This window comes from Elephantulus edwardii, unplaced genomic scaffold (assembly GCF_000299155.1).
Source record: "Elephantulus edwardii isolate Elephantulus edwardi_28Jun2011 unplaced genomic scaffold, EleEdw1.0 scaffold00214, whole genome shotgun sequence".
Lineage (NCBI taxonomy): Eukaryota > Metazoa > Chordata > Mammalia > Macroscelidea > Macroscelididae > Elephantulus > Elephantulus edwardii.
Window position 1 is genome coordinate 938,226 of NW_006399964.1, and position 13,287 is coordinate 951,512.

General features: G+C 43.5%; 1 protein-coding gene across 1 annotated transcript in view; it reads left to right on the forward strand.

Moving 5' to 3' along the window:
* The window catches only part of KIF26B (kinesin family member 26B), a 717,418-nt gene that overhangs the window by 601,313 nt on the left and 102,818 nt on the right, over window positions 1–13,287 (forward strand). Inside the window, exons 8-9 of the mRNA XM_006897738.1 lie at window positions 2,322–2,584; window positions 5,269–5,452. Coding sequence (XP_006897800.1) covers window positions 2,322–2,584; window positions 5,269–5,452 — 447 coding nt within the window. The remainder of the gene's footprint in view (window positions 1–2,321; window positions 2,585–5,268; window positions 5,453–13,287) is intronic.

Sequence of the window (13,287 nt, forward strand, 5' to 3'; positions counted from 1 at the left end):
CATCCTATCTCCATACCTTTTCAACCTATATGCAGAACTCTTTTCTTTTGTGTCTAGCTATTGTAAATGGTATTGCTTTCTTATTTTCCTTATATGTGTTTTTCTTTGTTACTGTAGAGGAATCTTACTGACTTTTATATATTAATCTTGTATCCTGCCACTCTACTAAATTGGTCGACAAGCTTTAGGGTTTGTTTTTTTTTTGTTTGTCTAGTCCTTGCGGTTTTCTGTATTTACTTAAATCTGCATATAGTGTTATGTCACAGCTCTTATTTCTCTAAGATGCGTATCTCTTGTTGCTAGGTGCCATCAAGTCGAGTATGATAGCAATCCTGTGAATAACCAGTCTGAACCTTGTCCTATCCTGTCCCTTACTCACAATATGTGACATACCCAAGCCTACTGCTGCAGTCACTGTGTCAATAAATCTCGCATTTAGGAGTATAATTTCTGGATCATACACTATTTCTAGTTCTGCCTTTTTAAAAAAGAACCCTACTGTCTTCCATAGTGGCTGCACTATTCTGCAGTCCCACTAGGAGTATGTAAGAATTCCAACTAGGATTTTGATGGTTCTGCCCCCTTGTGGCATTCTCATCCTCCTAACCTGTCGCCCTCTGCTCATCAGGTCCCACTCCATAAGTATGACAAGTGAGAGCTCCAAAAAGTCCTTTGAAGAGGTGCTAGGCCCAGGATAGAAAGTCCATTTCTCCTCCCTGCCCCCTCTGCCTACCCAGCTTTTGTCTGATCTAAGGAATGATCCAGATTTTAATGGAAATTGCTCATGCTCTCAAAAGAGACACAGAAATTAACTTGAGAGAGTCTATAAAGTGTTAAAGTTAATCTGTGGGGTAGCTATAAAAAGGCCCATCATGGTGATAAAGGATTCCTCCCTTTCCACTTGCCTGTAAAACAATGCAGGGAACTCGTGGTACCCAGGATTCTTCAAAAGGTAAAATGTGGTCTCATTTTATCACATATCTGGGCTCTACAATTCTTTATTACAACTGTCTAATCATTACTCCTAGGAAATGTCTACTTGTTGTCGTCAGTGTTCCTATTTCTCTCACATTTTCATTTCTTTTCTCCTTGTTACTTTCCTCTACATATTATTGTGTGCTTGTTTTGTGCTGTGGTAAAAATACATATAACACGATATTCACCAACTTAATGTTTTTGTACAATAAATTTTTTAACTCTTTTTTTTTCAGTGAAAATGTACAAATTATAGTGCATTTTAATTAAATCATTAATAGATCATTTGTTTTATAACATTTAATTAAAATTGATTGATGTAATTAATTATAATGTCTAATCAAAACCTTTATTGTATAATGCCTTTCCCCTCAATTTATCTGTTTATTATTTTGTTTCAATTGCAAGTGGGTTGTGCAACCATCACCAATATCCGTTACGAAGTTTTCTGTTACTATAAACAGAAACTTACTGCTTACCAAACAGACATTTCCTCCTCCACTCTACCACTCTCACCCCTGGTAACCACTAGTAAACTCTGATCTCTTGAAAAAATATACCAAAACCTCGTAGTTCCTTTGGTCTACATGTTTTCCTTTTGTTGTTAGGTACCATTTGAGTTTGACTCATAGCAACCCTATGAACAGCAACAGATGTGAACCCTGTCCTGTCCTGTGCCATCTTCACAATGTCTGACAAGCCCATTGCTGCAGTCACTGTGTCAGTCCACCTGGCTGAGGGTCTTTCTTTCTTTTGCCATCCCTCTACCTTTCCAAGCATGATGTCCCTCTCTAAGGAATAGCCTTTCCTAGCAACATGCCCAAAATATTTGAGACAAAGCTTTATCATCTTTGCCTTCAAGGAACATTGTAGCTGCACTTTTTCTATGACATATCTGTTTATTCTTTTGGCTGTCAAAGAGATACTCAGTACTCTTCTCCAACACCACAGCTCAGAGGCATGGACACTTCTTCTCTCATCCTTATTCATTGTCCAGCTGTCAGATGCATTGCAAATGATTGAAAAGACCATGGCCTGATTTAAGCACACCTTAGTCCTCAAACTGACATCATTGCTTCTCAGTAATTAACGTAGTAGATCATACAGTGTCCATCCATTTGCACCCAAGTTGCCTCACTGAGTGTAATATAGTCATAGCTCACCCACTAGATAGCAGAGGGCAGGAGTTCATTTCTTCTTATGACTGAGTGGTATCCCATTGCGTGCACATACCACAGTTGTCCATTCATTTATTGATGGCCTCCTGAGCTCTTTTTACCCTGCACTTTGCTCCATTTTTGTTTCTTGTGTGCTCACCCACATCCTCTCCTCCCTTGCTCCCCCAGGGAAGTCCTACACCATGATTGGGAAGGACGACTCCATGCAGAACCTTGGCATCATCCCCTGTGCTATCTCCTGGCTCTTCAAGCTGATAAACGAACGGAAGGAGAAGACTGGTGCCCGCTTCTCAGTCCGCATCTCAGCCGTGGAGGTGTCAGGGAAAGAGGAGAACCTCCGAGACCTGCTGTCCGAGGTGGCCACCGGCAGCCTGCAGGATGGCCAGTCCCCAGGGGTGTACCTCTGTGAGGACCCCATCTGTGGCATGCAGGTGAGTGATCCCAGAGCAAGCCTGTGGCCTTCCAGCCTGTGAATCACTCAGCTGCACTGGGAGGCCTGCGGGTGTTTACTTTAAAGTGGCCTGCAACTTTATGGCCTGCAGCTGTGGGGCCATCTGCTCAGACCAGCCTAAATATTTGTACCTTGAATCTAATTGACAATGAGCAGGAACCACAATTGTAGCATTTGGGGGCAGGAAGGAGATGGAATTAACCTTTTTTTTTAAACACCTCTTTAAAAACAAAGTACAGTCTTTCTTTTGTTTAACAACAAACTGAAATACTTACTACTTTGCACAAATAGCTCCATTCATTTCTGTGGCTGTTTATGGCTCTATAAACTGTGTTTCTGGCACTGGATTAGTAGGGCTGTAGGAAAAACTAATAACCACTTTCTAATTAGGCCCAGCATATAATTGCTAGGACTGTGGAAGCCAAGAGAAGCGCCAGTGTGGGACGCCATCCTGTGGGGAGGGTTCACCCTTGCTTTCTGATGGCAGATAGAGGAATGTTGCGGGAGTGCCCTCGTCCTATGCACAATCAGCAGTTCACCCTAGTCTCTAGTTGTTATATGCTGTTGAATCTGTATAGAGATTGCCCATCTTTTTCCCATGGAGCAGCGGGTGGATTCAAACCTCCTGCCTTTGGATTGACGGTGCACTAGGCTCTGATACTAGGCTTTATTTTTAAGTGTTAGCAGAAGTCCCTCCTTTTTTTTTTAAGATGGATGTTTGACAGGAGTCTCTGAATGCTGCAAATGGTTCTTGGGCTCAAATGCTAGCCAGAAGTTTGGAGGTTCACATCTATCCCTAAGTATTTAGAAAGAAAGCAAGATGTAGCAGTGTCCTACAGAAAAATCAATCCCTGATTCCTCTCTGGAGCACCATCTCCTCAGACCACACAGGGTCCACCAGGAATCCAAGTCAACTGGATAGTAGCTGGGGGTTTTGGGTTCCTTTTTGACAGTTGGGATTGCTTTCTAGTGAATATATGCCCATGGCCTCTGCTGTTGATGTTTGCCATCAATTTGGTACCAAATCATAGCTGCCCCTCTAGAGGGTAAATTACACTGGAGGAGATTGCTCATCCTGCTTCCCTGGAACAGCTGGTGGATTCAAACTAAGTGCCTTTGAGATTGCACCACAGCTTCTTACCAGTAGGCCCCAAGAGCTCCTTTTAAAAGTCCTAATTTACTGAAGGCTAAAATGTAGTCAAAGAAGAAACCAACACTCACTTTCATTCTCTGGTTTAAAAATCTTAAAATGTTTTCATTTACTTTTCTGCTGTATGTACCAGACCGTGGACACAGCAAAATCTCTTTGAAGTTTAAGGATTTTGATGGTTGCATTTTCTAAAATACGAGCTCTCCAAGCAGTTCAGAATTCTAGACAGAGATCGTTCAAAGCCTAGGAAATTGTCAGAATTTGTGCTGACCCCAGTGCATGCTGTGAGTCAGTTCTTAGAGCAAATCCAAAATAGAGGTTGGATTTCCTCCTAGCGCAAGTGTACAGGATGCATTCTGATTGTTCTGATTCAGATTCACAGGGATCACAGTAAAACTGTCTGCCCTGCCCACTTTAATCACAGTGAGTATGACTTGAGTGTGAATTGAAGAACTGAAGAGAAAAAAACAAATTCAAGCCCAAACCAAACCCACTGCAGACTCCTACCAACCCTGCAGGACAGAGAAAAACTGCTCCCCAGGCTTTCCAAGATGTGATCTTTACAGAAGCAGATTGCCACCTCTTCCTCCTGCTGAGAGGCTAATGGCTTCCAACTGCTGCCATTTCCCTTGGCAGCCAAGTGCTTTAAGCACTGTGCCATCAGAGCTCCTGCAGATGAAGATAGAAATCCCCTAGATGACCTGGCTAAAGCAGTCAGCTATCTCCAGCACTGAGTGTACCCCTCCTGTTCCCTTCTCTGTGAGCATGATGCTAGTCAGTGTGGTCTAAGATTGCTTCAGTTCAACAGGCGGAAAAGATAATAGGTGAAAAGCCCCCAGGTCTTTGGAGAATACCAGTCCTGTCAGGTGAGATGTTCTGCACCCTACCTAGAGGCTGTCCCCTACCAGCCTCATCTTTGAGATCAAGCCGCACTCACATCCCTCATGCTCTTGTGGGTAAATGGACAGCCTCGGGTGTTGCTCTGCAAACATGGACCTTCTGCCTCCTTGATTGACCAGATACATCATTTGCTTTCCACACCTGCTATTTATAGATTCTCTTGGAGTTGTAAATTATGCTTCACTCGGTGAATATGCTCAATATTAATTTTCAGAATATGAGTAAGTGAGAATTGCATGGGAGTATGACATCTCAGTCCAAGCACTCGGGGGCTGAGAGGCTGGGCCTTTACTGTGTAGAAAGTCAACTAGTTGAGGAGAGATGCTGAAACGTGAGCTTGGGTGACAGAGGACACCTAGCTGAGGTGTTGCTACTGTCGAGTCAGAACTGACTCAGCTGACCCTGTAGCAAGTTTTCGGAGGTAGCAAATCACACAGGAGGAGATTGCTCATCTTTCTCCCACAGAGTAGCTGGTGGACTTGAGCATGTGTCTTTGGAATGGCAACACAGCTCTTTCCCACAGGGCCACCAGAGTTCCCTGCTAGTGGAGTACAGGTGTTGCAGGCTGGCCCTCTCCAGCCTGGTAGTCTTAGCTCTTGGCCTCTGTCTTCCAGCTGCAGAACCAGAGCGAGCTGCGGGCACCCACGGCCGAGAAGGCAGCCTTCTTCCTGGACGCTGCCATCGCCTCCCGCCGGAGCAGCCAGCAGGACTGTGACGAGGACGACCACCGCAACTCCCACATGCTCTTCACCCTTCATATCTACCAGTACCGGATGGAGAAGAGTGGGAAAGGGGGAAGTAAGTGGGCCAGGCTCTATGCCTGCTTCTCGTCAGCTCCCAGCAGATCCGCACCCAAGGCGGGCCTGGCCCTCTTTCCCTAGAGCTCCATTATGGCATCCCTGATTAGGAATGTGGCGACCTTGGGGGATATGGTGGGTGTACTCATGTGCTAGTCAGCATTTCCCCAGAGATGTCTCTGGGGATGAGGCCTGGTGGTTGATGATCAACTTCCAAACCCCAGCCTTTGAAAACCGGTGGAGTACAGGTCCCCGCTGTACTCCTGGGGCCACCGTGAGATGTACTCAGCTTGGTAGGGGCTGGTCACTTGTTCCAGACAAAAGGACAGAGTCTGAGCTGGCATTATGATTGGACTATCTGAAGGACAAGGGCTTTCTTGGTAAAAGGAAGCTTGTAAGTGGTAAAGGGTAAAGGAAGCCATGGGGTTTTGAGAAAATGTTGTTTGGTGCCATCAAGTTGAATACAACTTTTAGTGACCTGGTGAACAACATATCTGAACACTGTCCTATCCTGTGGCATCCTTGCCATCTCTGACACTCACAAGCCCGTTGCTGCAGTCATCTGGTCAACCCACCTAGTTAAGGGTCTTCTCTTTCACTGCTCCTCCATGTTCCCAAGCACAGTGTCCTTCCAATGAATAACCTCTCCAAACAACATGTCTAGAGTAAGTGAGGCAAAGCTTCGTGATCTTTGTCTCTAAGGAGCACCCTGGCTGCACTTTCTCCAAGACATATCTGCTTGTTCTTTTGACACTCTGAGGGGTTCTCAGCACTCTTCTCCAAAACCACTTTGGGTGAGGGAGAATACTTAATAGTCACTTTGAGAAACCCTAAAGGTAGACATTACAAAAGAACATCAAAGCACCCTGGCAGTGTATTTTTTTTCAGTAGTTAAAACAAGATGTTTCCTAAGACAGAGGAAAGTTTACAGAGTAAAGTTCATTAAGCAAGAGAAGTACTCTAAGAAAGACAGAAAGTTCCCATCTCAGGAGTAGAAAGGCTCTAAAGGACCAGTGATGCCTTATTTACCATTATCCTGAGTCTGTATGGGCTCAAAGGAAGTTAAGTTTCTTCAAAATAGTCTCTAAATTAGACTTTTGGATAACCTCAGAGAGATGCTGTCCTCAGATGGTGCACTCCAGTAGAGGTTCCCGTGAAAACCCAGCACAGCCCCTGCCCTATTAGCTAGTTACACTACTAGGAACCCACTGCTGTGGGTCTGGAATGTTCTGTCAAAGCTTGCCCTGCCCTTGACTCTGTGCTTAGTACTTTGTCAATCAAGTGATATACGCTAAGAGTATGGCAGGTGGGGACTCTTGGGCCATGAGCAAAAAGTGATCCCTTGACTTCATGAGTTTTCTAAATCTGGTTATGACTACAGAGGAGTGCTGGCCTGGCATCAGTTTCCATGGCCTCTCGAGTCTACCTCTGCAGTTATTTTAAAAGCATAGACAACTGCTTCCCATGCCAACCCCAGACCTTTCTGAATGATTGTCTTATAGACATTGAATACTAGGGAAAAAACTGAGCTATAAGCCCATCCATGTGTCTAGAAGTTATGGTGCCAACAACTAAAGTAGAGCCTAATTCTAGGTCAAGTTTGGGATGAAGTCATGCAGCCAGAGTCTGTGGACAGATTCCCCAGTTTCTCCTCCTGGAGAGTTCCACCGCCAGATACAAACTTTCCGTAGTATCCATTCTGGGGCCTCTCTTGACCTATCTCTGCCATGTTTCCTACTCTGCTTGTTTATTACTGGTGTCTAATTTAGGTTTATTGAGGTACAGTTTACATTTAGAAAAACGTAATCCTTTATATGTGTTGGTGCATGAGATTTATTGACACAGTGGCTGTAGCTGTAGGCTCAGGTGTATCAGAAATGATGCGGATGGCACAGGATAGGACACAGTTCAGATTTGTTATAAGGTCACTGTGACTTGTAGTCAACTTCAAGGAATCTCACACTAACAAACAATTGTGGGACTATTATTCCATCAGAATAGAGAATCAAGCTCTGGCCTTGCCCTTTATAATTAATCCCTCCCACCTCTCATCCATGGAAGCACAGATCTGATTTCTGTGATATATTTTTGCCTTTAATCCGGGATATCATATAAAAGTCATTCTAGGGCATGTAGCCTTCTGCACCTGGTTTCTTTCATCTGCAAAGTGTGTTGGAGCCTCTGCCCTGCTGTTGCATACTCACGCACTGGGATCTTTTTCTTGCTCCCTAGTATTTTCCTTCTGACTGGCCATTCTTTCAGCCCCTCCAGCTTTGAGTTCTCATGGTCTGTCTTGGCCTAGGGCTGCAGTCCCTCCATCCAAGGCCAGTCTTTATGACTCCAATCATCAGGTGCACCTTAGTATCTAGACTGACATCATTGACTTTCCTGATGCAATTTATCTTTTAATTTCCTGGCTGCTGGTACCAAGAGTATTGATTGTGGAGCCAAGCAAACTAAGGTTGTTAACAGTCTCAATCTCTTCACCATCTGTCATGATGTTGCCAATCGGTGAAGTCGTGAGAATCTTTGTTTTCTTTATGTTGAGCTTCAATCCATATTGAAGACTGTAGCCCTTGACCCTCCACAGCAAGCACTTCAGGTCCTCTTCAGTTTCAGTAAGCAGGGTTGTGTCATCTGCATAATGCATATTGTTGATGAGTCTTCCACCAATCCTGATGCTACATTTCTCCTCAAAGCCCAGCCTCCCAGATAATCTGTTCTGCATATAGATTGAAAAGATATGGAGAGAGGACACATCCCTGGCGTATGCCCTTCCCAATTTTGAACCATGCAGTGTTTCCTTGCTCTGTTCTGACTACTGCCTCCTAGTCCAAGTACAGGTTTCACATGAGCACAACCATTCTTCTCAGGGTCTGCCAGAGTTACAACAATAATATACTGGGTTCTTGGGCTTTATGCAAAAGGTGGTTCACAAAGTGATCTGAATCTTGAGCCACATAACTTCCAAATGGCCCTGGGCCAGAAAGCTTACCAGACAGACTCATCTCCTGCTTCCAGATCGTACAGTAAGCTGAAGACAATTTGGCTTTCCATTCTTTCTTCTTTGTAGATCCTCTTTCAGTTTGGAAGGTAAAAGTAGGGGGAAGGGAGAACACTTGAAAGTAAGGAAACAGCTAATTGAATTCCTTCAATTTGTTGTTATTGTTGTTTGTTGTTCAGTTGTTCCCAGCTAATGGTGACTCTGTGTACAAAAAGGCCACAGCTTTGCCTGGTCCTGCTGCATCCTCATAAATGTTGCTGAATTAAACTCTGTACACAGCCTTTGTGTTGATCTGTATTACTTTAGAGTTTGCCTCTTTTTTTACTATTCTCTCTGCTTTGCCAAGCACAGTGTCCTCCAAGAACTGGTCCCTCCTGATAATGTGTTCAAAGTGTGTGGTAGAAATAGCACCATCCTTATTTCTAAGGTGTATTCTGGCTGTACTTTTTTAAAGACAGATTTGTTTGATGTTTAGGGAGTCCATGGTATGTTTAGCATTCTTCACCAGCTCCATAGCTAAAATGGATCCGTCCTTTTCAGTCTCCTCTGTTCGTTGTACAGCTTTTGCATGCATAGGAGGCTATTAAAAATAACCAAGGTCTGAGTCAAGTACAACTAACTGATCCCTCAGAGTTACATCTTTGCTTTTCAGCATTTTAAAGAGGCATTTGCACATTTGTCCAATGCACTGTCCTTCTTGAATTCTTGACTGCTGCTTCTGTAGACGTGATTATGGATCTAAGTGAAAGAAATCTTTGACAACTTCAGTGATTTCTACAGTTATCATAATGTTGCTTATTGATCCAGTTGTGAAGATTTTTGTTTTATTTATGTTGCGACGTAATCCACACTGAACACTGTAGCACTTTGATAAAAGTGCTTCAAGTCTTCCTCGCTTTAAGCAAGTTATTTTTGCTGTATACAGTCACCTCAGAGCTGACCAGGTTTTCAGAGGTAGTAAATTGCACAAGAGGAGAATGCCCATCTTTCTCCCATGGTGCAGCTAGTGGATTTGAACTGTGTGCCTTTGCATCGGCACAATTGAACAATTGCATATTGTTAAAATGTCCTCTCATCCTGATGTTGTGTTTTTTTATGCAATCCAGCTTTTCATTATTTGCTCAACACACAGGGTGAATAAGTATAGTGAAAAGATACACCCTATTGTATTCTTCTTGATTTTTCAGTTGTGTAAGTGTACCCCTTGGACTGTTCAAATGTCTGCCTCTTGGGCTGTGTACAGGTTCCACATGAGCACAATTAAGTATTCTAGAATTTACATTCATCTCTAAAAATGTGAAGTTTTGTTACTGCAAAATTGGGTTAGGGGAACTTCCACCCATCCTCAACCCAATTTTCCATCTTATGTCCAACCACAAATGAATGGACTGAGTAATTATGATGCATCCACACAATGGAATACTATGCAGCACGCTGGAGCAATGATTTTGTAAATTATTACCTAACTTGGAGAGCATTATGCTGAGTGAACTAACTCAGTCCCATAAGGACAAATACTGTATGAAACCATTATTGTAGAATGAGTATAAGGACCCAAGGGGAGTGGGGGAGGGTAGAAGCAGAGGGATGAGGATGGGGGTGAAGGGATTGTTAATCATGTACAATTTGATGAGGGGGGGTGAGGGAAATTGGAAGACTCTGCTCTTGAAATCAATATATTAGAATTTTGTTAATAAAATAGTATTTTCTAAAAAGTACTCTTAAAAAATATTATCAACAAATCTTGGGTACTTATTAAATATTTACCTTCAAACTGATCTTATTTTTAAGCTGTTAATGGGAATTGTTTTTAAATCGTAAAATTGGTTAGAGGAATAAACAGATCTCTGTTAATGACCTTTAAGACTTCTTTCAGATGATTTCTAATGTGTCAGTAGATAAAAATAAAGACAGTGCATCTAGCCTATTGGTGATACCCAAGCCAAGCCTATGCCATTGAATTGATTCTGACTCATAGCAACATGGTAGCACAGAGTAGAACTACCCCACTGAGCTCTCTCTGATTACCTAGTGGTAAAAAATTGCACTGCCAGCTCAAAGGCACAGAGTTCAAATCTGCCAGCTGCTCTGTGGAAAAAAGGTGGGCACTCTTCTGTGCGATTAACTGCCTCTGAAAACCTGCTAGAAGTCAGCTATGCATCAGTTCTAACTTAACAGAAAATAAGAGCAACACAGGTTTTCTAAGACTGTCACTTTTTCAAAGAAAGACCACCCCCTCTTTCTGTAGTGGATCACATGGTGGGTTCAAACTGTCAGTTTTTCAGTTAGCAGCTGAGTCTTTAACCACTGTGCTCCCCAAATGTCAAGGTGCAAGATGGCACCCGCCTGCCCTCAGACTGTGGCTTCTAGACAGAAAAGCCATAAAAGCTAGTGTGCACACTGCTTTCAACCCTGTCTCCTTTACTGCAGTGCATTTACCTCTGTTTAAAATATAATCAGAAGATTGAGTGTTGCTTAAAGTGGCTATCTTGTTTACGTATATATGTGAGTTATGTGTGAGTAGTAATCCTTGCAGACCTGGCCTAGTTTATAATTAGTCGCCCTGTAGGGACGCGGAAAGAAGAAAACAGGCACACGCTTGACGGTTAGAAGCTTAAATGATAGATTCCCAGAACCCCCTGCTGTAAGAAGTAAACACAGCGGTGGATAAGTGCACCTGGATTTTATATATGCTTTTACTCACACAAGTAAGCAGATACATTTTAAAACCTTTCTGGCCAACATAGAAAATAGGAAAAAGTGTATGCTTTAAATAGACAGCAGCCTTAAATACTTTAAAAACTGTATCTTTCAGTTTACTTGTGAAACCAGGCTGCTTTTTGGAAGCAAAGATTCTGAAGCTTCGTCTGTGACACACTCCGGTCATGTTGCAAGGAGGGGCCAGTCCTTGGAGAGGGACATCATGCTTGGGAGGGTGGGGGGACAGTGCAGGAGAGGAAGACCCTCAATGAGATGGATTGATTCAGTGACTGGGCTAATGAGGGTAGGTGTGTCAGAGACAGTAAGGTTGGCACAGGATAGAGCAGGATTCAGGGCAATTGTATGTAAGATCGCTATGAGTTGCAGGTGACTCCATGGCATATAACAACAACACACAGTCCCCTGGCTCAGAGGGTTTTGGAATATTACCAGTTGTCATCAAGTTTATGAGAATCACAGGAGGGTTGGAGTGGAACCTACTCCATGGTCGTGTTTTGGGGGTTTTTATTTTCTTTTACTGTGATTTTAATGAAAGTTTATGGAAAGGTTATCATGCATTCATTGTTGCACACCTTCCTCCCTCCTATTCCCTTCCCCTCCCCTAATCCACTTTGGAACCCAACTCTTGGTCATACATACAATGCCTGACCCTACATTCCTTTTCATGGCCGACATCACCTGACCTGTCGCCTAGAGTGGTAATTCTCAACTTCTAACTTTTTGGTTAACCGCTAAGTATGTTAACTCTTTATACGCCCCAGGAACACCTTGCTTATTGTTGGCATGAAGAACCAACTCATAGCTGACCCTCCAGTGGGTTTTCTGAGGCTATAAAGCACTTGGGAGCAAATTGCCCATCTTTCTGCCTCCGAGCAGCTGGTGACTTTGAACCATGTGCCTTTCTTTGGGTTGGAAGCTCAAGTCCTTACTATTAGTTTGACCAGAGCTCCCTCCTTGGTGTGTTAGTGGGATTGACTCATCACCCCTCGTGGAGTCCCGTCTCTGATGTACGAAGCTAACAGCATAAGGCTGAGAACTTCAAGCACTCAGGGAGAATCTTAAATCCTAATAATGTTTCTTGTAATGAGGATGAATTAGGCGTTTAAAGCATGATGATAATTTGATATAATGCACTCATGACAATGATTTGGTAATTTGAGATAATGCATCCATGACACAGGGGATTTCTGTGTCTTGTTGACAAAGATGAGTCAGTACTTTTTATTCCTGGTTAAGTTATGTTTAACTTTTTGTGTTAATACTGGTTGTATTTGAAGTGCATGTCTGGTTTAGTCCATGGGAAATGGCCTTGCTAAAGCAAGGACAGCACCTCCTTTAGGGCACACATCTGCCTGGGGCTCCAGAGGAGAGTGATGGACATCCACCAGGGGCTCTCAGGACCAGATATGGTCAGCTGCCAGGGGCTCCCAGGGAGACAATAGTCGTCCACCAGTGGCTCGCACGGCGATGGGTGTCCACCAGGGGCTCCCAGGGAGAGCGATGGACATCCAACAGGGGCTCCCAGGGACAGATATGGTCACCTGCCAGGGGCTCCCAGGGAAAGATATGGTCAACTGCCAGGGGCTCCACATAGTCAAATGCCTTTGCATAATCAGTGAAACACAGACATTCTTCTGGTATTCACTGCTTTCAGCCAAGATCCATCTAACATTAGCTACGATAACCCTAGGCCCACGACCCCTTCTAAACCCAGCCTGGACTTCTGGAAGTTCTCTGCTGATGTGCTGTTCCTGTCGTTTTTGGATAAACTTCAGTAGAATCTTGCTTGCAAGTGAAATCAATGATATTGTTCTATAAGTTTCCACACTCAGTTGGGTCACCCTTCTTTGGGATGGGAACAAATATAGATCTCGTCCAATCAGTTGGCCAAGTGGTTGTTCTCCAGATTTCTTGGCACAACTTGGTGAGCACATCCAGGGCAGCATCTGTTAGCTGAAAATATGTCAACTGGTATACCATCTATTCCTGGGGCCTTATTTTTTGCTATTTCCTTCAAAGCAGGCTGAACTTCTTCCTTCAGCACCATAGGCTCTTGTTCATATGTTGTTTCATTAAATTCTTCTGTGTCTGCCAATTCCTTTCAATACAGT